A 25570-nucleotide genomic window follows, 5' to 3' on the forward strand; every position below is an offset into this window, starting at 1 on the left:
AAGTTTTTGGTGCTGTTGCCTGGGACTAAGATATTAGGAACGCTTAACTTTTATTACTTTAGCAATTTTTAGTTTTATTGCAATTTATTTTTTTATTTTTATTATTACTAATTTTTCTTTTATTTTGCTTCTGACAGGTATCTCTAATTTATGACTAGAAGGAACCCGTCAGGACCTTTTTTTTTTACAGTGAGATCAAGAGCATAACTCACAGAAACCAAAGAGAAATGATGCAAAGCCTACAATACATAGAAGAAGAGCGAGAGAAGGAGATGGCTGATAATCAGACTAATCTGCTACCTCCTATGGGTGCTGCAAATCCAGTAAATCAAAATCCTACTCCTCGTACTATGTATGATTATGCTAAACCTAATTTAACAGGAACTGAATCGAGTATAGTTAAACCTACTGTTGCTGCAAATAATTTTGAACTGAAACCTAACACGATTTAAATGATACAACAGTTTGTTCAGTTTAATGGTTTGCAAGACGAGGATCCAAACACTCATTTGGAAAATTTTTTGGAATTCTACGACACCTTTAAGATCAATGGCATTTCTGATGATGCCATTCGCCTTCGGTTGTTTCCCTTTTCATTACGAAATAAGGCTAAACAGTGGTTGAATTTGTTACCATGAGGGTCAATCACTACTTGGGAACAAATGACCGAAAAATTTTTACTTAAATATTTTCCTTCGGCTAAAACGGCTAAGTTAAGGAATGATATCTCTTCTTTTGTGCAGATGAATTTAGAAACACTTTATGACGCATAGGAGAGATACAAGGATTTATTGAGAAGGTGCCCTCACCATGGGTTACCTCTTTGGCTACAGGTTCAAACTTTCTACAACGATTTGAACCCCTCAACTAGGCAAATGATCAACGTAGCTGCCGGTAGTACCCTAAAAAACAAAACACCTGAGGAGGCTTATGAGTTCATTAAAGAGATGTCATTGAATAATTATCAATGGAAATTTATGAGGACAAAGCTGTCAAAATAGCCAGTGTTTTCAACGTCGATGCGGTCACCATGTTATCGAACTAGGTAGAACTGTTGAATAAAAAGATTGATAGTTTATATGGTTCTACGCAGGTATATTTGGTGATGCAATGCGATATTAATGAGGGAGGGATGAACAATCCAGAATGCCTATCCTACAACCCTAGCTCAGAGAAAGAACACGTCAATTATATGGGTAACAATTCTAGACCTCAGAATAATCCATATAGTAATACTTACAATGCAGGTTGGAGGAACCATCCCAATTTCTCTTAGGGTGGAAGAGGAAATCAAAGATCACAGCTCCCTCTAGGCTTTCAACAACCACCTTACCAGTAAGAGAAGAAGCCAAACCTTGATAAGATGCTAACAAAGTTTATTTCAGTATCTAAAATTCACTTTTAAAATACCGAAACAGCACTTAAAAATCAATAAGCATCGGTTTAAGAATTTGAGAATCAAATCGATCAATTGGCAAAGATGATTTCAGAATGACCACAAGGTAGTTTGCTAAGCAACATCAAAGCTAACCCAAGAGAGCAGCTTCACGCAATCACTGTTCGAGATGAAAAATAGTTAGCTGAATCTGAAGCGGAACCATGACGAGAAACTACGGTAAGCAATGGTAAACTTGAGGTAAGTCAGAATAAGCATAATTTGGTCGATAAGAAATATAAACCTCGTGTGTCATACCCAAATGCGACAAGGAAAGACCACACAAATGAACAATTCGGTACATTCCTTAAATTTTTTAAAAAATTACATATTAACTTACCGTTTATTAAAGTTCTTTCGTAGATGCCCAATTCCGTAAAATTTTTAAAAGAGCTTTTAGCAAACAAGCGGAAGCTAGATGACTTGTCACACATGGAGCTCAATGTAGTTTGCTCAACCATTTTTCAAAATAATCTACCCAACAAGTTGAAAGATCCAAGGAGTTTTACGATTCCTTGTTTAATTGGTAGTTTAAATGTTAACAATGCTTTGGATGATTTAGGGGTAAAAATTAATGTTATACCCTATAAAATGTTTAAACAACTAGGTCTTGGGAAACCCAAACAAACTAAGATGAACATTCAACTGGCAGATAAAACAATTAGATTTCTTAGGGGTACCATTGAAGATGTGCTAGTCAAAATTGATAAATTTATATTCCCAATTGATTTTGTTGTTCTAGATATGGAAAAAGATAGTGACGTGCCTTTTATTTTAAGTATACCCGTTTTAGAAACTGCTAGGACTATTATTGATGTTGGAGTAGGAGAACTAATACTTTGTGTAGAAGATGACATGATTACTCTCCAAGATTGTGATCTGACTAAATTATCTATTAAGCAAGATGGCTATACAAATTCTGTTGATATGAATAGCATTATGACTCAAACTTCTTTGCAGGAAACCCCTAAAAAGAACTTGATAGAGCAACATCCTAGCCTATGTGGCAAAATAGAACAACTCATGAGGAACAAAGACTCTAAATTGATGAACTAGATGAATGGCGGACACACGTCAAGAAGAAACCACAAACACATGATGAACTGAAGCAACTTCATGACGAACTTAAGGATAGGGATGGACCAAATCAATTTAAGATTGGTGAGCAGGTACTAATGGAAAAAATGGACCCTCGATTTGTCACTTTAAAGTCCAATGTAAACAGAGCAACTCCCTTCACGGTACTAAATATCTTCCCACACGGTATAGTCAAGGTAAAACATACTGAATTCAGAACTTTCAAGGTAAATAATACTTGACTCAAACCTTATTTTGATAGAGCTGATAGTGCAAATATGAGGTGAGTAGAGCTTAGACTTTAAATAAGCGCTTCTCAGGAGGCAGCTCGAGCACTAACACCACTAACGGATTTATTTTATCTATTTTTCGTGTTTTTATGCAAGAATAGTGACCCACATGTCTTGGACACACGGGCGTGTCCTTGGCTGTACGGAAACAGGGTTGCGAATCCCTAAAAATTGATAGGCACACGACCTACGATAAATCCACACGGACGTACGACACGGCCGTATGAAGCACACGGTCAGGACACATGGGTGTGTCCTTGGCCGTGTGAAAACTGGAGCTTAATTTTTCAAATTTTAATAAGTCAGGGAGCTATACGGGCAAGACACATGGCCATGTGTGAGGTTTCATGGGCGTGTCCTGGGCTGTGTGAAAACTAGGCTTAAATTTTTAACACATACGGGCCGAGATGAACACCACACGAGCGTGTGACACAGCCGTATGGCCCAACACGGGCCTTATACAACCATGTCCTCTTTTAAAACCCTAATCCCTAATCCCTTTATACCTTGTTTTGTCATTTTCCTTCTCCCTTCTTCCCTAACTGCCGCAGTCGTCTAAACCCCCCATTCTGGCCACCGTTACCCCCCTCACTCCCCTCTTCACCCTCGCACCGAAACCCCACAAACCAAACCCCCACCAGCCGCTCGACCCAACTCCCCTCCCACCTTCGCACCGCACCAGCCACCAAACAATATCCCGACCCCCCTCATTCGAATTATCAATTTGTCATACTTCGTCGCACTATCCTTCTGCCATCAGATTGAACGACATAAGAGGGGGCCTCTTTGCTTAGGTCTGTATGTAACTTGTTAGCTCGACACTTTGGTTTACTCGACACACCTGAGCAGTCCTCAATGCTTACCTTAGCAGGCCAGATGTCCCCTCAGGGCATCTCGAGCATGACTCATATGAGGATGATCGAGCGACAACGAGGAGTGGATCCTTCTCAGTACCAATTATTGCATTCTGAAGCTCAGGATGATGACAAGAACTTTGCTAATAATGTTCCTCCCTATCATGAGGATCCACCACAACTTCCACCATCGAGTCACCGCCATGCTCCTTCTACTGCCAGCTTTAGAGGAGTGTCATTCGAGGAGTTTACTGATTTCTGTCAGTACTGTGCTCAGAGGTTCGACAGCCTTGATGCGAGGCTTGATAGTTTCGATGCGACTTTGCAGTAGATTCGCGAGCACTTCCTTATCGCTCCTCTAGCGCCATCGGCTCATGACTCTAATGATGAGGATATTTGACTCCATTTATTTTTATTTTTTTTTAATTTTAATTTTAATTTTAATTTTAATTTTTTCTGTTTTTTTATTTTTAAAGACTTATGTTTTATATTTTGAACTATGATTATCTTTATGGTTATTATCGAGTAATCCCTTAATTCTCTTCCAAAATTGTGTTTATTTTCTTTTTAGTCACTCAGAATCATGCCTTTCATTGGTCTTATCTACAAATCTACCTTTCGCTATTCCAAGGATTTTATCCAAAAATTTAGGGTAGTTTCGCTTCTCTCACTCTCTTTTGATATTATGCTTATATTGTTATTATATATCTTTGTACATTGAGGACAATGTACATCTTAAGTGTGGGGAGGTTATTTATGTAATTATCAAAAAATCCCTAAATTTTTTTCTTGTTCTCAAACAGTTTGCTCATATTACTATTAGAATGAATTTTGATTGATTTATGATTTTTATTGATATATTTTGAATTAAAACATAGGTAATTGTGCATTGACTGTTTAAACTTTAAGACATTAGAAAATCAAGCATGATAAGTTGACTTTTGAGAATTAAAATTGCTGAGTTGTTTCCTTGAATTTGGGTATTATCTTGAAGTTTTGAATTTACAGGATTGACATCAAATACCAATAATTTTCGTGATATTTTGAGCCTTTTAGAGCACATATCTTTCTTGCTCACTTATTTTATTGGTTATGAGTGTGTCAATATTGAATTGTTATTCTAGAACTCGCTTCGATTATACATGTCGAGACCACACCTTTGATTTGATATACTGAGATGATAAAAACACCTAGGTTTTAACTCACTTACCCCACAAAAAGCCTACCTTCATAATTAACCCTTAGTAAACGCCGTTGAGCTTAACAAACCATTTCTTAATTTACCCTAAAATTTTAACCTCTATATCATACTTTTTGATTCATTGAGAATTTTTCCTATTTTATTAATTCCCTTTTTATCGAGATTTGATTTGATTAGTTACCTAACTATGTTCGTTCATTTCAATTGCTGAAATATTTCTTATTATGTACTTTCCATTATTGTATTTGTTCTTAATCTAAATAAAATGTATATTTATTTATTTAATTACATATTGTTATAAAGAGCTTGGATAAGTTAAAGTTATTATATTGAGAAAAAGCTCACTTCGTTAGTTTGGATAGTTTTACTTCTGACACTTGTTTGTAATTCAGTAATTAGCCTTATTTTTTGAATTTTGGTAATTTATTAAATTAATATTGATTCTAGCATTCTTTTTTAGCCTTTATCCACACCTTTAAGCCAAGCCTCATTACAACCCTGTTAATGATCTTTTGATTTGTGTAACATCTCATTTATAGTGGTGGAGATTTGATTTTCATGCAAGCCTATGGTAATAACTTTTCATGTTTGGCTATTCAGTGCTTAATTATCGAACCTTAAACACTTTGAGTGATTTGAGTGAATCTTTAGTGAGGATGTCAACCCTTGTCGATTTGGAATTAAAGGTAATTACTTAGATAAAGGGGAATACCTATGATTTTATGATTAAAATACTCAACTTGGATTGTTTGAAACTTTAATGTTTTTTTAGTTGAATTCTCAATGTATGATTATCTGTGGATTATTTCGAAACATTATTTGATAAGAATTATAAGTTGAGAAGAATTAATTTTAATTGTGAGTTGAGAATTTTGCTTGAAGACAAGCAAATGCTTAAGTGTGGGGATATTTGATAAACCATAATATATACATATTTTTACCCCATTTTTGGCATATCTTTGGATGATTTATAATAAGATTTCATTGAATTCGATGCTCCTAATCCTTTAAATTCATGTTTTATACTTAGGTGAGCATAGGAAGGCGAAAAGGGCAAGAAACGGGCCAAAAATGGACAAAATGGGCCTAATTCAGTGTTTTACACGGCCTAGGCACTTCCACACGGGTAATCCACATGCCCGTGTGTGACATACTAGCATACCACACACCCGTGTGTCATGGCCGTGTCGACATTAAATCAAGTCAGAGTTGCACACGGCTTGAGCACCTTCACACAAACGTGGCACAAGGCCATGTCCCTGTCGAGACCTATTTTAACTCTACTCGGAAAAGGCTAATTTTGGGCAATTTTGGGCATTCCAAAGTCTATTTAAACACACGAGAAGAGGATTAAAAGGGCACGCAGAGTAGCAGGCAGAAAATACCTAAGGACAACCATCGGAATCATTTCGGAGGCAGGATTTACCTCAAGACTGAAGGTTTCCATCCAATCTCCTAGAAGTTCTTTGGGTTTCTTTATTTTTTTTGTTTTCATTAAACTCCCTAAATACCTAAGGGAGATGAAACCTAAGACAGATATTAATACTATTTGAATTATATGATAAATACTTGTTCTTATTCTTAATTGTGATTTTTAATCCTTGCTTTAATATTCCAGGATATAAATTCAGGTTTTGATGTGCTTATCCAGAGGAGCAAAAGTTCCTGTTTAAGAGTAGATCTTCCATAATTAAGCGGAGTTGCATGCAATCCTAGAGATAGGACGACATAAATCTGTCGGATTAGAGTCAAATCTAATAAGGGAATCCATAGATCAAGTTAATGTGACAATAGGGGTTTTAATTAGAAAGAGATTTCAATTAATCAACCTAGAGTCAGTTGTTTTTAGTCTTGAAAGAGATATTAACATAAATCAAGGATTTCTACGGATTAAGTCAAGTGAATAAATCATCTAATTCAGAAGAAATAAGTGAAGTCTAGGTGGATTCTTCCTTGGATATTGTCTTCTCCATCGGTTTTCCAAAAGTATTTTCCAACTTCTACCTATGTTGTATTCATTAGTTAATTAGTTAGTTAATCTTAGTTTAAAAACATCCCTTTAATTCTTGGGCTAGATAATAAAAAGATAGTAATTACTAGTACTTTTAGTCCTTGTGGATACGATATTTCCGGTCTCACCATAACTATACTACTGTTCGATAGGTGTGCTTGCCTTAGTCGAATTTTTAGTTAGTTTAGTGACCATCAATTTCTCAACATCTAATCCTTTGTTAGTTGCATGAGAATGACTAATTTCTTCTCATAGTGTTATGCAATTCTTAGCTGAAATTTTAAATTTAAAATGAAAAATATAAAAATATAAAAAGATATAAATTTTCATGTAAATCTTGAAATTTTCTTAGGCGTTAACATTTTGAAACCTAAATAGCCTAATGTATAGTTTTTCTATCATTATAAATTATGTTAAATTTTGTTAAATGTAGTGGTGCCAACGAGTTTAATATTCAAATCATCATATTTCATATACTGAATTTAAGTAATTTACAATTCAAATTATTGATATTTTTCTTATACCAATATTCTTATATTTTTCTAATTTCAAAGTAGCTAAAGGATTAAATGTGTAATTAATTGTTTTTAAGTCAAAAGTATTATAGTAAGAAGTTAAAAGGTTGTAAAGTTAATTAGTAATATATAGCACGATTCTATTATAAGTAGAGGGACTGCATTAACAGTAACAACTAAAAGGAAAATAAAGATGATATAATACCTGTTAAGTTGTTATTACTAAGATTGATGAACATGAGAGAAGTACGGTTTCCAATAACCGATGGAATTTCACCTAAAACATATAATTAAAATCGTTAAAATTAACTAATTTTTTTTTATAACAGATCTTAAAATCGTCAAAAATCAAAGCTGATTGAGGGTTGTATTTTGTGAGGCAGTGGAAGTTGTGTGAAGAAGAGAGAGGGAATGGCAGTGGGTGGTGTTATCCTTGCTGGTAGGTATAAGCCTGAAACATATAATATCAACTATGTACTCTGTAATCAAAGCTAAGAGAAATCATGTACTCTATTTCTTTCCTATTCAATAATATCAACACATAAATAATAAGGCAAATCTAAAGGGTAGAAGAAATAGCTAGTTACGAGTCTTGTGTGATTCAAAAGGGTATAAAATACGCCCAAATTAAAAATCAAATCTTAATTTAATTTAATTTTCTTATCACCAAATAAATTTACTTTTAGTGTAATTAGAAGTTTTAATAAAACACGTGAAATAACTGATTGTTTATGACTAGATGAAAAATAGATGAAAAATCATATTATTAATAATTTACATATTCTATTTCTCTCATACTATGAACTATGGTTGAGCAAAATTAATTAAAAAAATCAAACGGATAGAAATAGCTTACTTACAAGTTTGATGTTAATCCAATAATTTAAAAAAAACATTGTTTCCAAAAAGGGTAAGAAATACATCTAAATTATAATTTAGAACATAACTTAATTTAATATAAAATTTAAATAAATTTAAAATTTTTGTTTTATAAAATAAATTTTCTTTATAAAATACATTTAGTGAAATTAGAAGTCTTACTTATAAATGATAATTTTATTAATAATAAAATATATTTATATCTGTGCCAAATAAAAACACCATATAGATCATATAAAAAGGAAAAACTAAAACATCTAAAAAAAATATGTCAAGCACTGAACACAAAAATAACAAATCACAAAATTCATAGTTGTAGAAGAGGATTAGATACTTTGGTCCCATAATATGTCACTCAAAATCTCAAAATCATCCGAGAAAAAGAAATCATCACTTTCAGTAAATTAAAGGAAGAACAAATGAAGTTATGGATGAACAAATATGGGAACCAAAGAAAATGATGGATCAAAATAGACGAATAAGCTAATTTCTGCTATAAGGTAGATGATGAATTAGGATGTGTAGTTCTAATAAATACCTAAACATACCTAAACTTTTGGCAATTCAAATAGTTTCTTTATAAAAATTTGTAAATTTAAGGTGAGATTATTCTAATTTTTTAATGAATCAAGTTCTAATGATTAAAAGTATTAAATGAGTAATTATTATTTTTACAGAAAAAATATTAGTATATAAAGAAAATAAAAACTTAAAAATGTAGAGCAATATAAAAAGAAGGTTTAAGGTAACTAGTTTTCTTATTTTTAAGAATATTAGGAAAGCAGGACATTTGGTTTTGCTTATATAAGAAGTTGTTCCATGCGATGGAGAAATGCATAGGGATGTCATATTTCTGATTTCTAAAGCCATAGTCCTCACCAAGTGATTATTACCCATGTTTGAATTTAAATAATTGAGTCTTATTTGTATTAAGAAATAAATTATTTGAAAGAGTTTAATAATGAAAATATTAAATTAAAACTTTAATAGAGAAATATATATATATATATATATATATATTATATTTTAATAAAATTACATATTTTAATTCAAAAGATATTTTAATCAATCATTTTATTAGTTTTGGAGTTGAGGCTTATTATATCTATAGAATATATATTGGTTGAGTTAGAAATACTACAAAAAAGTTGACACTTTCTAAAAGTATGATTAGGTGACATAATTTGAATAGAAGTAACATATATGTGAAGTAATGGATTTATATAATCCCTTTTATTAATTATATTCTTGATAAACACGCGGATTAACTAGATAAATGATAAAATGATTGGTTAATTTACTTCCTAACATCTTATATTTTCTAAATGCATAATAATGACTTTAAGGTTTTAATCTTTTAAGGTAACTTTTATTTTAATTACTTAAAAGATTGCATAATCTTAATAACAAAAAGAGAAGAAAAGATACATGAAATTATACCTGTCAATTTGTTATTATTAAGAAAAAGTGTTCGAGAGAACTCAAGTTTTCAATAACAGGAGGAATTTCACCTGAAACATATAATTAAATCAGTTAAAATTTACAAATATTTTCCTAGCAAGCCCTTAATTTATTTGTTGAGCATACCTATTTTTTAAACATGTAAGTTTTGTTTAGTTTTATAATAGTTATGACAACTACAAATGGTTTTAATTATAATACTCAAATTTATATCTTAAATGATGATGAAAATTAGATGTAATAAAATAGTTCATGCTCAATGTTTTTGTTCAAATATAGGATAAACCTTCAAGTTTGAATGAGAAACTGAACAAGTATAATTTTTTAGAAACTTTTATTTTTATGTATCTAGTTAGCAGTGATTTGTTACTATCAAACAACTGATCATACTATTGCATACAATATGTTTCCTAAACTGCTTGCTATTTATATCTCGCCACAAATTATCAAAAACACATCTGCATTCTAAGCGCGGTATTGATACAACTTTTTGCTAAGGAATTAGCAAACACACATATATCTGCACATATAGAATACTAGGAACCCAAAAATGTCGCTAGACCCCACATATAGCCTAGGTGAAAGGGGACTGAGGAGTTGAACAGTAAAGAACCTAGTAAGAACTCACATGATAATGAGCTTGTTGTAACCAAAATACAAAGATTAGGGTATAGTCAAGTTTCCAATTTCTATAGGCATAATTCCCTCTAAAGAGTTGTTATGCAATGATATTATACCTGATATAACAACTAAAAAGGGATTGCATAAATGTAACAACAAAAAGAAAAAAAATGATATTATACCTGTTAAGTTGTTATAAGAAAGATCAAAAACTTTGAGAGTGGTCAAGTTTCTAATAGTTGATGGGATTTCACCAAAAAATATAAATAATTGGTCAAAATAGCTTAGTGCTAGAATTATGTTATCTTTGTGTGTACTTTTTAAATTTATGTTTAATGTAGATAGCTAACTTAGAAGTAACTCAGGATATAGAGAAATTTTAATAAATACTTGAACACAGTTGAACTTTAGACAATTTAAATAGTTTGAGAATTTTAGAAAAATTTGTAAATTTAAGGTGAAATTATAAAATTTTTCTCATGAACCAAATTCTAGTAGCCAAAGTATCAAATGTATTTCAGGGTTAGAAGTATTATTATAGTAAGAAACTAAAAACTAAACAAGCTTAAATAAACTACACCAATATATATATAAAAAAAAGTTCTAAGAAAAAGAGACAAGTGAAGAGGGCCAAAGCAAAGTGGGAAAAAATATATTAATTACAAACGGAAAGCCTTAAAATACAAGACTGAATTTGGGAAACACTGGTCATCTTTGATTGGTTCATTGGTCCATACATCTGATTGCAACTCAGGTTTCTACTTTTATGGAAGTAACTCGCTTTATAATATTATAAAAGCAAGCTTTGTGATTTAGAGAAGTTGTCTTGATTTTTTTTTCTCGACCGAATAAAATATTTAGCCAAAGCGGTTAGTAAAACATGAGATACTAAATGCAGAGGCATGTCAAGATAGGAAAGAAAATTACAAACGAACTCCTAAAGCAAGCAGCCTTTAATTTTACATCAAGTAATTGGTTGATGGCTCAATTAACATAAAACGCATAAAGATTTACACTACAACTAAGTTTCGTGATAATGAGGATTTATTTACCTATGAGGTTGTTGTAACCAAGAAACAACTGTTGGAGAAGAGTCAAATTCCCAATTTCTAAAGGCAAACTTCCCCCTAAAGAGTTGCTATACAATGATTAAGCCCACAATTCTTACACTTGAATATGTTATTTGGAATTTTGCTGGAAATTTGATTCGATTTTAAAGGAGTACTTGTAATTTAAGAAGGTTATCAAATATTCCTGATGAAAGATTACTTGCAATGAGAACATTTTTATTTATAATTCAATATTTTATTAATGAGAATATAATCAAGATCAAGAAAGATATAAAACCTGAAAGAGATGTATTGCCAAGATACAACTCTTTCAAGTTTGAAAGGTTTCCAATCGTTACACGAAACTTCCCTTCTAAATTGTTGCTAAACAAGTTCAACTTTTCTAGTTTTGACAAATTGCCTAGAGTAGACGGGATAACACCAATGAAGTTGTTAAGGTATAAAAATAAGCCTTGAAGTTCAGTGAAGCAACCAAACCATGATGGGATTTCTCCATTGAAGCTATTGTTACCAAAGTTAAAATATTTCATCCGATGCAAATTTGTTAACTCAACAGGTAAAGGACCATAGAAATTATTGTGACGAATGTCAAGCCAAGCAAGGAAAGATAGATTATCCAATTGAGCTGTGGGATGGTGCCTGTGAGCTCCATACTCGACAAATTCAAAGTACTGACTCTGTTGTGTCTGGATCCATATGTGATACCAATCCAATTATAAACGGAGGTAGAAGTGGACCAATTGATTGTTAAGAGGTTGTGTGGATCATTACTTATATGAGATTTTAAAGCCAGAAGGGCCGATTGATCAGTGATGATGTTGAGTGAACTCGTAGACAAAACAGCTCCGAATGTTGCAAGTAGTAGCAAAAACATAAGGAGAGAAATAGCTAAGTAAATACTTTTTGTAATGCTAGCTCAATATTAATTAAATACTTCGACACAGCATCCTTTGACTGGTGAGGATTGAGCTCAAAGTTATTGAGCTCCAACCAAAATACACGACAGAAAAGGATAGCCTAAAATGTAAGACTTAGTCACAAGTTTCTGTGGTTATCCATGATCGGTTCAATGGTTCGTATACAGAGGCAAATCTAGGCGCTAGCAAGGGTCCCAATCCCACTAAAATAGAAAATTGTTATTTAGGCCTTTTAAATTTTTTAAAAATTTTAAAATTTTAATGGTAAAATTTTACTTTATCCCTTTAAAATTATAAAAATTTAATTTAATCATTTAAAAATTATCAAAGATATAGATTATAAAAAATTAAAATATCATTCGGCCCCTTAAAAATTTGTTCTGGCTTCCCCCTCTCCATACATCCAGAAAAAAGAGACAAGTAGTTTCTAGAAAAAAAAAACATTAATTGGAAACATGAACTGAAAAGAATGGCCACCTTTTCAACCTTCCATTTCAATTATACGTGGTTTAGTATATTAATCAAACCATGGACCGTAAAACTGTACCACAAATATTGTTTCTCAACGTATCAATTAAGCATTAAGTACTTTGACAAAAACTCTTAAAATTTAGTTTGTTTATTCTCAATTTTTATTTTGAAAGTTGAACTATATAATATCTTAATATACAATTCAAATAGTTACTGAGTTTAATTAATTTTCTATTTTATTATAAATATATTTATTTTTAATTATTATTGAAAATATCTCAACTCTAATTTCTTGAACTTCTGAAAAAATTACATATTAATTTACTTTTTGTTGAAGCCCTTTTACAAATGCTAAAATATACAAAATCTTTAAAGGAACTATTAACAAATAAAAGAAAGGTAGACAACTTGTCAACTATGGAGCTCAATGAAGATGCTAGGTCATTCTACAAAACAAATTATCCACCAAACTTAAAGATCCAAGAAGTTTTAATATTTCTTGTCTTATTGGTAGCTTAAATGTTGAAAAACTTTGGCTGATTTAAAGTTAGTATAAATGTTATGCCTTATAAAATGTTCGAATAACTTGTTCTCGAGGAACCCAAACCCACTAGGATGAATAGTCAATTAACTGATAGATTAATTAAGTATCCTAGGGGTATTATTGAAGATGTACTTGTTACAGTCGATAAATTTATATTCGCTGTTGATTTTGTTATATTTGACTTAGATGAGGATAATGAGTTACCCATTATTTTACGTTGACCCTTTTTAGTTATTGCTAGAACTGTTATTGATGTAGATAGTGGTGAACTTATGCTGAGGGTAGGTGATGAAGAGGTTACTCTTCAAGCACGAGATTTTGTGAGAATTCCTAGTGAGCGAGATAATACTAGTTATTCTATTAATGTTTGTAATTATGCGACTCAAAGTGTTAGAATCATATCGTGTTTAAAGTGATAGAACTCGAGGGACCAGTGAATAACGAATGGTGTAGCTCGATGAATTTCTAAAAACTAACTATGGTTGGGCAAAAATTAATTTCTAAACATAGGAGAAATTTCATTATAAAACATATAATGAACTATGGATGAGCAAATTTTAATTTTAAAAAATAAGGTAAATCAAACGGAAAGAAATTTAATCTAATAAAAAATGAGTAAACTGATTGAAAGATTAATATGTCATTTATCAAATCTAATTGGAGGAGATGCTTTGTATTGAGCGTCAGAGCAGATAACTCCTAGAAGATAGAGACATATATGTGATTGAATGAAAAATTAAATCCTAATAGTTCAAATATCTTATATGTAATCTTGAGGCATTTGGATAATCGAGTATAGTTTAGTTATCACTACTAATAAAAAATGGAAGAGTAGGAATAAACTTGAGAAAAATAGCATGGTTTAAGTATTAATTTATGGTTAAAGTATTTTTTAATAAAGTAACAAATATTAATTTGAATGTATTTTATTATTTTATATTTTTAGAAAAATATTTTATTAAAAAATAATATAATGATGTTTACACATAAGACACAATAATTTTCATAATTTTTTAATGAAATAATATTCATAACTTCAACTTTTATTTGGAAGAAAAATTGTAAATAAATAATATTTGCTATGTATACACATGAATGGAGTGTATAAAATGAATGATTAATTTATTTCGCAACATCAAACCCTTTCTTAGTTGCAATTTTTAAATTTAAATTATGCAATTTTAGCTGAAAATTTAAATTTAAAATGAAAAATATAAAATTATAAAAGATACAAATTTTCATCTAAATCTTGACATTTTCTCATGAGTTAACATTTTGAAACCTAAATTATAGCATAATGTGTAGTTTTTGGTATCATTATAAATTATGTTAAATTTTGTTGAATGTATTGGTGCCAACGAGTTTAATATTCAAATCATCATATTGATATAATCATCATATTGATATAATAAATTTAAGTAATTTGCAATTCAAATTATTGATATTTTTCTTATTCTTATATTTTTCTAATTTCGAAGTAATTAAAGGATTAAATGTGTAATTAATTGTTTTAAGCCAAAAGTATTATAGTAAAAGTTAAAAGATTGCAAAGCTATTTAGTAATCTACACCACGATTCTATTATAAGTATATATTATAACAGTAACAATAAAAAGGAAAATAAAGATGATATTATACCTGTTAAGTTGTTATTATCAAGACTGATGCGCACGAGAGAAGTAAGGTTTCCAATAACCAGCGGAATTTCACCTAAAATATATAATTAAAATCATTAAAATTTATTATTTTTTATAACAGAACTTAAAATTGTCAAAAATCAAAGCTGATTGAGGGTTGTATTTTGTAAGGCTGTGGGAGTAGTGTGAAGAAGAGAAAGAGGGAATGGCAGTGGGTGGTGTTATCCATGCGGGTAGGTATAAGTCTGAAACATACAATATCAATTATGTACTCTGTAATCAAAGCTAAGAGAAATCATGTACTCTATTTCTTTCCTATTCAATAATATCAACACATAAATAATAAGACAAATCTAAAGGGTAGAAGAAATAGCTAGTTAGGAGTCTTCTGTGATTCAAAAGGGTATAAAATACGCCCAAATTAAAAATCAAATCTTAAATTAATTTAATGCTCTTATCACCAAATAAATTTACTATTAATGAAATTAAAATTTTAATAAAACACTTGAAATAACTGATTGTTTATGACTAGGTGAAAAATAGATTAAAAACATATTATTAATAATTTACATATTCTATTTCTCTCGTACTATAAACTATGGTTGAGCAAAATTAATTTAAAAAAATCAAACGGATAGAAATAGCCTAGTTATAAGTTTGATGTTAATCCAATAATTTTTTAAAAATATTGTTTCCAAAAGGGTAAGAAATACGTCCAAATTATAGTTTAGAACATAACTTAATTTAATGTAAAATTTAAATAAAATTTAAAATTTCTGTTATTATAAAATAATTTTTCTTAATAAAATACTTTTAGTTACTTATAAATGATAATTTTTATTAATAATAAAAAATTATTGATAGCTGTGCCAAAAATATTTTAATTATAATACTCAAATTTATAGCTTAATTGATTGATGATGAAAATTAGAGGAATAAAAAGTTCACGCTTAATATTTTTGTTCAAATATAGGATACATCATCGAAGCTTAACAAAGATATATATTTTTAGAAACTTTTATTAGTTAGCAATGATTAGCTAATGTCAAACAAGTGATACTATTGCATACAATATGTTTCCCTAAACTACATGCTATTTATCTCTCGCCACAAATTTTCAAAAACACATGTGCATTTTAAGCCAAACATTTATAATAGTGATAAGCCCGTATTGATACAATTTTTTGCTAAGGAATTACCAAACACACATATATCTACACATATAGACTACTAGGAACCCAAAAATGTTGTTAGACCCCAGATATAGTCTAGGTGAAAAGGGACTGAGGAGTTGAACAGTTAAGAAACTAGTAAGAACTCACATGAAAATGAGCTTGTTGTAACCAAAATACAAAGATTGGGGCAAGTTTCCAATTTCTATAGGCATAATTCCCTCCAAAGAGTTGTTATGCAATGATAAATACATCAACTCTTTACACTTGAATAAGCTATTTGAAATTCTATTAAAATTTGATTATGTGTCAAGCTTAATAATTGAAATTTAGAAATGTAATCAAACATCTTGATAGTAGATGGCCTGTAATGAGATGACTAGTTTTGAAACTATTTTTTTACTGGTGAAAATATATTTAAGATTTACACATGTAAGGAACCTGAATAAGAATTATTATGAAAATATAACCAAATGAAGCTTGAAAATTCCTAGCTATTATAGGAATCTGCCCTTCTAAATCATTGTTATATAATATCAACTGTTATAAGATGTTGTGCGGAAGCGTGTGAAAGAGTAAAATTATTGTACTAAAAAATCACACTGAATTCAATTCCCAGGAAAGAGAGGTGGATCACGAGGATCACTTAAGTACCAAGTCTTTCCTAGCCAGAATATCCCTCTATCGTAATTTAATAGCACAATAAATCACTACAATCACATTCACAAAATATGAACAATAAATAGTAAAGAACACTGAATTTTAACGAGGTTCGCAAATCTTGCCTACGTCCCCGGCACTACCAAATATATTTCACTCCAAAATACAAGTGAAACTTTACAAATAGGAGAGAGAACAATGCCTTAAGTAGAGAATGGCAAATGTGGGATGATGAGAATGAGCAATGGTTGGCCTATTTATAGTTGAGGTTTAAGGGCCACCTTGCAAATTCCCTATTCACTTAGGGACCAAAAATTGCTATTATCCCATGCCCAACACTAAATAAATATTTGGTGCCCATAACTTTGACCTTTCCAAGGTATGGGTAGGTATGGGAAAGGTATGGGCAAGGTATGGGATATATTCTAATAATCTCCACCTTGAAGATTTGATTAGGATAATCTTATCTTCACACAATTATTTCTGCCTTTGACAACAATACTTGATAGTGCCTTCTTCAACTATTAAACTTGTAGGATATTGATCAAGTTCAAACAATGTCGAACTTGGTTGCTGTTACCACCTTGGTCATCATATCTGCGGGATGATCTGCAGTCTTGATCTTCTGAAGACAAGTTTTCCCCTCTTCAATAATTTCCCGCACAAAATGGAATCGTACGTCGATATGCTTTGTACGTGCATGATAGACTTGATTCTTTGCTAAATGAATAGCACTTTGACTATCACAATACACGTTAATATGCTCCTGAACCAACCCCAAGGTTTTAGCCATACCTTGTAACCAAATAGCCTCCTTTACAGCCTCTGTTACAGCCATGTACTCGGCTTCTGTGGTTGACAACGCAACTGTAGACTGTAATGTAGACTTCCAACTTATTGGTCCTCCAGCAAGTGTAAACACATAACCGGTGGTTGATCTTCGCTTGTCCAAATCACCGGCATAGTCAGAATCAACGTACCCAATAACACCTTTACCAAGTGTATTATCCTGCTTGAACAGTAATCCAACATCTACGGTCTTCTGAATATATCGTAGAATCCATTTCACAGCTTGCCAATGTCTTTTTCCAGGATTATGCATATACCTGCTCACTATACTAACTGCCTGTGAAATGTCGGGTCTTGTACACACCATTGCATACATTAAGCTACCCACTGCATTAGAATACAGAACTTGCAACATGTATTCTCGTTCCGTATTCGTCGAAGGAGATAGTTGTGCAGAAAGCTTGAAATGAGAAGCCAACGGGGTACTTACAGGTTTTGTATGCTCGTTCATGCCAAACCGCCAGTAGTACCTTTTTCAAATCGCTTCGAGTCAAGCTAACTCTATCATGAGCTCTATCTCTCCATATTTCCATGCCGAGAATCCTTTTAGCTTCTCCTAGATCTTTCATCTCAAACTCGAGATTGAGTTGAGTCTTCAATCTTTCAATCTCAACTCTGCTCTTAGATGCTATTAGCATATCATCAACATATAAGAGCAAGTATATGAAAGTTCCATCGTGTAGCTTCTGAAAATATACACAATGATCAAATTTGCTTCTTGTGTACCTCTGCCCTTTCATGAACTGATCAAATCGCTTGTACCACTGCCTCGGAGATTGCTTCAATCCATAAAGCGACTTTGTCAGTTTGCAAACCCAATTTTCTTTTCTAGCAACCTTGAATCCATCTGGCTGAGTCATATAGATTTTCTCTTCCAAATCATCGTGTAAAAACGCGGTCTTCACATCAAGCTGAACTAGTTCAAGATCATATTGCGCAACCAAGGCTAGCAAAATCCGAATAAATGAATGCTTCACAACTGGAGAAAACACTTCATTGTAGTCTATTCCTTCTTTCTGAGCGTAACCCTTTGCTACCAATCTAGCCTTGTATCGAATTTCATTTTTACCAGGAAATCCTTCCTTCTTTGCATATACCCATTTGCATCCAATTGCCTTCTTTCCCTTGGGCAGTGTCACCAACTCCCAAGTCCTATTTTTATGAAGAGACTGGATTTCTTCATTCATTGCTTGCTTCCATTTTACACCATTAGGGTTACTTATTGCTTCTGTGTAAGTAGAAGGAACATCATCATCTGCAATTGGAAGTGCATAGGCCACTATATCATCAAAGCGAACAGGCTTACGAATCTCTCTTCTTGGCCTCCTATATGCAATTGAATCTTGTTGCTGTAGAGGTTCTTGGGTAGGAATCTCTTCATCATTTGTCCCTTCAATATTAGCTGGATCATCGTTAACCTTTTCAAGCTCCACCTACTGCAAAGTACTACTGGTTTTGTCTTTCTTTTGTGAATCCTTGTACTTTAACATGGTTGATTCATCAAAAGTCACATCTCTACTGAAAACAATCTTCCTTGTATCAGGACACCAGAGACGGAATCCTTTTACTCCATCAGTTATACCCAAGAATAATGCTTTCTTTGCTCTTGGGTCTAACTTAGATTCTTTTACATGATAATATGCAGTGGAACCAAATACATGTAAAGAATCATAATCAGTATCAGATTTATCAGTCCACATATCCATAGGAGTTTTTCCATTTATTGTAGCTGATGGCAAACGGTTAATTAGATGGCACGCATATGTAACTGCCTCAGCCCAAAATTCCTTGCCCAATCCAGCATTGGACAACATACATCGAACTTTCTCTAGTATAGTTCGATTCATGCGTTCTGCCACCCCATTCTGCTGTGGCGTATCCAGAACAGTGAATTGTCGTACAATGCCCTCATCTTGGCATACTTGTAGAAATGGAATGTTTTTGTACTCAGTACCATTATCTGATCGAAGTCGTTTGACCTTTCGACCAGTCTGAGTCTCCACCATCTTCTTCCATTTCAGAAATGCATCCAAAACTTCATTTTTTCTTTCCATTAGATACACCCATACTTTTCTTGAATAATCATCAACAAAAGTAACAAAATAGTGCATACCTCCCAAAGAAGCCACTTTGGTAGGTCCCCACACATCACTGTGAACGTAGTCCAGAATTCCTTTCATATTGTGAATTGCTGGACCAAATTTTACCCTCTTCTGCTTGCCCAGAACACAATGTTCACAGAATTCCATTTTGCAAGAATTTGCACCTTTCAACAAGCCTTGCTTCGCCAAAGTCTGCAACGCTTTTTCACCAGCATGTCCCAATCGCATATGCCATAATCTATTAGCCTCTGAATCTACATCTTTTGTAGAAACTGTTGATGTTGATCCAATAATTGTACTTCCATTTAAAAGTACAAGTTATTTCTTCTTGTGCCTTTCATCACCGTCAATTGCCCAGTTACTACCTTTAGTAATCCATCTCTCAAAGTGATTGTGAGCCCTTTAGATTCTAGGGCCCCTAATGAGATGAGATTTTTCTTCAGGCTAGGTACATAGCGAACATCTGTCAAGACTTGGATTGAGCCGTCGTGATTCTTCAATTGGACTGTACCCACTCCCATTGTCTTACAAGCACTATCATTGCCCATAAGAACAATTCTACCTTCTAGCTCTTTAAGACTAGAAAACCAGTCCTTATTAGGACACATATGGTAAGTACATCCTGAATCCAAAATCCACTCATCCGTTTGACATGCCATTGCCATGCCAACCAAACTAAAGTCTGACTTCTCATCATGCTCCGCTACATATGCATTAGAAATAGCCTTGCCCTTTTGTAGCTTAGGACAATTCTTTTTCCAATGCCCTTTTTCACGGCAAAAGGCACATTCATCTTTGGCGGGTCTCCCTTTGGACTTTCCCCTTCTACCAGATTTACTGCTGTGTGAACGACCTTTTACTGTTAAGACTTCTGCAGTTGTATCTCTGTGATCTCTTTTATCTTTCTTTCGAGTCTCAGATCTATACAACGCACTACAGACTGCATCAAATGTGATCGTGTCCTTCCCATGAAGCAATGTGGTGGTAAGATGATCATATTCATCAGGAAGGGAATTCAACAACAATAATGCCTTGTCTTCATCTTCAAATTTCTCATCCAAATTTAGCAAGTCTGCTAAAATTTTATTGAATGAGTTCACATGGTCATTCATCGACATACCGGGTGCATACGTGAATCGATAAAGTTTCTTTTTCATATAAAGCCTATTTTCAAGACTTTTCATTAGAAACTTTTCTTCCAGTGTATCCCATAACTTCTTCGCTGATGTCTCCCTCATGACAGAGTACTTCTGCTCTTTGGCCAAACATAGGCGGATTGTACCACACGCCTGTCTATTGATCTTGGTCCACTCCTTGTCATCCATCTTGTCAGGTTTTTCTTCAAGGGCTATATCTAGCTCTTGCTGACATAAGACATCCAGGATCTCACATTGCCACATACCAAAATTATTGGTACCGTCAAATTTCTCTACTTCGAATTTTGCATTTGTCACAGTAGTCCTTGCTGATAACGATGCTGCTGCCATTTTTTCTCCTCAATCCCAGCTACTGTATACGTGAACAGTACCGTATACGTGAATAGTATAGTATACGTGAATAGTGCTGTATACGTGAATAGTATCGTAAACGGTCGTATTCCGCAAGTACGAATCTGGCTCTGATACCAATTGTTGTGCGGAAGCGTGTGAAAGAGTAAAATTATTGTACTAAAAAATCACGCTAAGTTCAATTTCCAGGAAAGAGAGGTGGATCACGAGGATCACTTAAGTACCAAGTCTTTCCTAGCCAGAATATCCCTCTATCGTAATTTAATAGCACAATAAATCACTACAATCACATTCACAAAATATGAACAATAAATAGTAAAGAACACTGAATTTTAACGAGGTTCGCAAATCTTGCCTACGTCCTCGGGCACTACCAAATATATTTCACTCCAAAATACAAGTGAAACTTTACAAATAGGGAGAGAGAACAATGCCTTAAGTAGAGAATGGCAAACGTGGGATGATGAGAATGAGCAATGGTTGGCCTATTTATAGTTGAGGTTTAAGGGCCACCTTGCAAATTCCCTATTCACTTAGGGACCAAAAATTGCTATTATCCCATGCCCAACACTAAATAAATATTTGGTGCCCATAACTTTGACCTTTCCAAGGTATGGGTAGGTATGGGAAAGGTAAGGGCAAGGTATGGGATATATTCTAATATAAGAAATGATATTATACTTGTTATGTTGTTATTAGAAAGATTTATGATCTCGAGACTAGTCAAATTGTTAATAGCCGAAAGACTTTTACCTAAAACATATAATCAAATTTGTCAAAATAGCTTGATGACAGAACCCATGCACTTTAATTTTTTTCTGTAATTAGAGAGCAAAGTCATGTACTCTATTTCTCTTATATTGAACTTATGGCTGAAAACAATTTTAGATTGTTTTCTCAAAAATACTGACTTATATTCTTTGACTTATCTTTAGGTTGTGTTTATTGTTATCCCCTTCTTCACTAATACTCATCATCATCATCTTTCTTGATACGTCAATCTCTATTTTTTAAAATATATGAAACAAACAATGGTGACCATCAATATATCACCCAAAATCTCAAAATCATTTAACACAAAGAAAATCATTACTTTGAGTAATTCAAGCCGAGAACAACAGTTGTGGATGAATCCAAAGAAAAATGATGGATCAAAAGCCAAGATGAAGAAGTCAACTTCTACCATAATGTTTTGTGTGGGTATAAGGCAAATCATAAGGAGAGGAATAACTAAATTTAATAACTTTTCATCATTCTTCCATATATTTAAAATTTACATTCCAAGGATGTAGGCACAACATCCCTTGACTCACAATTTAAGTACAAAATTATATAAGTATGGCTTAGAAATGTTCATGGTAAGCTGATTTAGACTCGAGATTAATTTTTCAACTTTAAGGTAACCTGACCCAGCCTAATTTTGTTGTTAAAAATTAAATAGGATATATGCAAGCCCATGAACATTTCTGATTGCACTCCAACCACAATATTATACAACACAAAATGGAAGTCTAAAATGCAAGAGTTAGTGAATAAGTAGCACTTATAATTAAGGGCCCAACTAGATAAAAACATATTCAAGATAGCAATGTAAATAAATTAAAAGGAAAGTATTCTATAAATACAAAAAAAAAAAAAAAAAAACCTCCAATCTTCTTTCACGAGTAAAAGACGGTCACAGTCTCCAAGAGAAAGAGACAAGTAACGAGGGTGAAGGCAAAGTGGCAAACAATACCTTCATTACATATTTATTTTTGCATATCTCATTTTATTTACTGTCACTAGACATTATTTTTATATATAAATTATTAAATATTAAGTTTCATATATATAAAAATCCACATATTACTTATTTTATTAATACATAAACAGTAAATCTTTTAGATGATTTCAAGTAAAAAAACCAATATATTTTAGATTTTATGTGGATTGTTTTAAGTTCAATATTCAAATTATTCAGATTTCCATCATTAAAGTTCAATAGTTTGTAATTTAAATTATTGCTCTCTTTTACTTGTACCAATATTTCCTATATTTTTCTTATGTTAAAATAGTTAAAGTATTGAATGTATTTTTAAGCCAAAAGCTAATTAATAATATATAACAGATTGCATAAATGTAACAACAAAAAGAAAAAAAAATGATATTGTACCTGATAAGCTGTTATTGGAAAGATGAAGAACTTCGAGAGTGGTCAAGTTTCCAATAGTTGATGGGATTTTACCTAAAAATATAAATAAATTGGTCAGAATAGCTTGGTGCTAGAATTATGTTATCTTTGTGTGTGTACTTTTTAAAATTTATGTTTAATGTAGATACCTAGCTTAGAAGTAACTCAGGATATAGAGAAATTTTAATAAATACTCAAACACAATTGAACTTTTGACCATTTACATAGTTTGAGATTTTTAGAAAAATTTGTAAATTTAAAGTGAAATTATAAGATTTTTCTCATGGACCAAGTTCTAGTAGCTAAAGTATCAAATGTTTTTCAGAGTCAGAAGTATTATTATAGTAAGAAACTAAAAACTAAACAAGCTTAAATAAATTACACCAATATAATAAATAAATAAATAAGTTGTAATAAAAAGAGACAAGTGAGGAGAGCCAAAGCAAAGTGGCAAAAAATATATTAATTACAAACGGAAAGCCTTAAAATACAAGACTGAATTTGGGAAACACTGGTCATCTTTGATTGGTTCATTGGTCCATACATCTGATTGCAAGTCAGATTTCTACTTTTATGGAAGTAACTCGCTTTATAATATTATAAAAGCAAGATTTGTGATTTAGAGAAGTTGCCTTAATTTTTTTTTTCTTGACCAAATAAAATGTTTAACCAAAGCGGTTAGTAAAACATGAGATACTAAATACAGAGGCATGACAAAATAGGAAAGAAAATTACAAACGAACTCCTAAAGCAAGCAGCCTTTACTTTTACATCAGGTAATTGGTTGATGGCTCAATTAACATAAATCGAATAAAGATTTATATTAAAATATACCCCATACCTTGCCCATACCTTTCCCATACCTACCCATACCTTGGAAAGGTCAAAGTTATGGGCACCAAATATTTATTTAGTGTTGGGCATGGGATAATAGTAATTTTTGGTCCCTAAGTGAATAGGGACTTTGCAAGGTGGCCCTTGAACCTCAACTATAAATAGGCCAACCATTGCTCATTCTCATCATCCCACATTTGCCATTCTCTACTTAAGGCATTGTTCTCTCTCTATTTGTAAAGTTTCACTTGTATTTTGGAGTGAAATATATTTGGTAGTGCCGAGGGCGTAGGCAAGATTTGCGAACCTCGTTAAAATTCTGGTGTTCTTTACTATTTATTGTTCATATTTTGTGAATGTGATTGTAGTGATTTATTGTGCTATTAAATTACGATAGAGGGATATTCTGGCTAGGAAAGACTTGGTACTTAAGTGATCCTCGTGATCCACCTCTCTTTCTTGGGAATTGAACTTAGTGTGATTTTTTAGTCCAATAATTTTACTCTTTCACACGCTTCCACACAACAATTGGTATCAGAGCTAGATTCGTACTTGGGGAATACGACTGTTTACAATATTATTCACGTATACAGTACTATTCATGTATACGACACTATTCACGTATACGATACTGTTTACGTATACAGTAGTTGAGATTGAGGAGAAAAATGGCAGCAGCATCGTCATCAGCAAGGACTACTGTAACAAATGCAAAATTCGAAGTAGAGAAATTTGACGGTACCAATAATTTTGGTATGTGGCAATGTGAGATCCTGGATGTCTTATGTCAGCAAGAGCTAGATATAGCCCTTGAAGAAAAACCTGACAAGATGGATGACAAGGAGTGGGCCAAGATCAATAGACAGCGTGTGGTACAATCCGCCTATGTTTGGCCAAAGAGCGAAGTACTCATCATGAGGAGGCATCGTGAAGAAGTTATGGGATACACTAGAAGAAAAGTTTCTAACGAAAAGTCTTGAAAATAGGCTTTATATGAAAAAGAAACTTTATCGATTCACGTATGCACCGGTATGTCGATGAATGACCATGTGAACTCATTTAATAAAATTTTAGCGAGACTTGCTAAATTTGGATGAGAAATTTGAAGATGAAGACAAGGCATTATTGTTGTTGAATTCCTTCCGATGAATATGATCACCTTACCACCACATTGCTTCATGGGAAGGACACGATCACATTTGATGCGATCAGAGCACGTTGTATAGATCTGAGACTCGAAAGAAAGATAAAAAAGATCACAGAGATACAACTGCAGAAGTCTTAACAGTAAGA

General features: G+C 32.5%; 1 protein-coding gene and 1 non-coding gene across 4 annotated transcripts in view; both read right to left on the minus strand.

Annotated features, from left to right (window-relative positions):
• LOC108472308 (leucine-rich repeat receptor-like serine/threonine-protein kinase RGI4) overlaps nucleotides 1-25570 on the minus strand; it is a 49254-nt gene that overhangs the window by 14955 nt on the left and 8729 nt on the right. For 2 of the 3 annotated variants that reach the window (XM_053021007.1, XM_053021005.1), the window contains exons 3-6: nucleotides 23426-23497; nucleotides 14984-15055; nucleotides 9703-9773; nucleotides 7589-7660 (exon numbers count right to left, since the gene is read on the minus strand). In XM_053021007.1, coding sequence (XP_052876967.1) covers nucleotides 9706-9773; nucleotides 14984-15055; nucleotides 23426-23497 — 212 coding nt within the window. In that variant the 3' untranslated portion in view covers nucleotides 7589-7660; nucleotides 9703-9705. Of the gene's footprint in view, nucleotides 1-7588; nucleotides 7835-9702; nucleotides 9774-14983; nucleotides 15056-23425; nucleotides 23498-25570 lie in introns of all 3 variants that reach the window. The other variant, XM_053021006.1, reaches the window with a different exon arrangement.
• On the minus strand, nucleotides 711-817 carry LOC128284631 (small nucleolar RNA R71). The gene has a single exon (XR_008275054.1). It is a non-coding gene; the product is annotated as a small nucleolar RNA R71 (small nucleolar RNA).

Source organism: Gossypium arboreum, chromosome 11 (assembly GCF_025698485.1).
Source record: "Gossypium arboreum isolate Shixiya-1 chromosome 11, ASM2569848v2, whole genome shotgun sequence".
In the NCBI taxonomy this organism is placed as follows: domain Eukaryota; kingdom Viridiplantae; phylum Streptophyta; class Magnoliopsida; order Malvales; family Malvaceae; genus Gossypium; species Gossypium arboreum.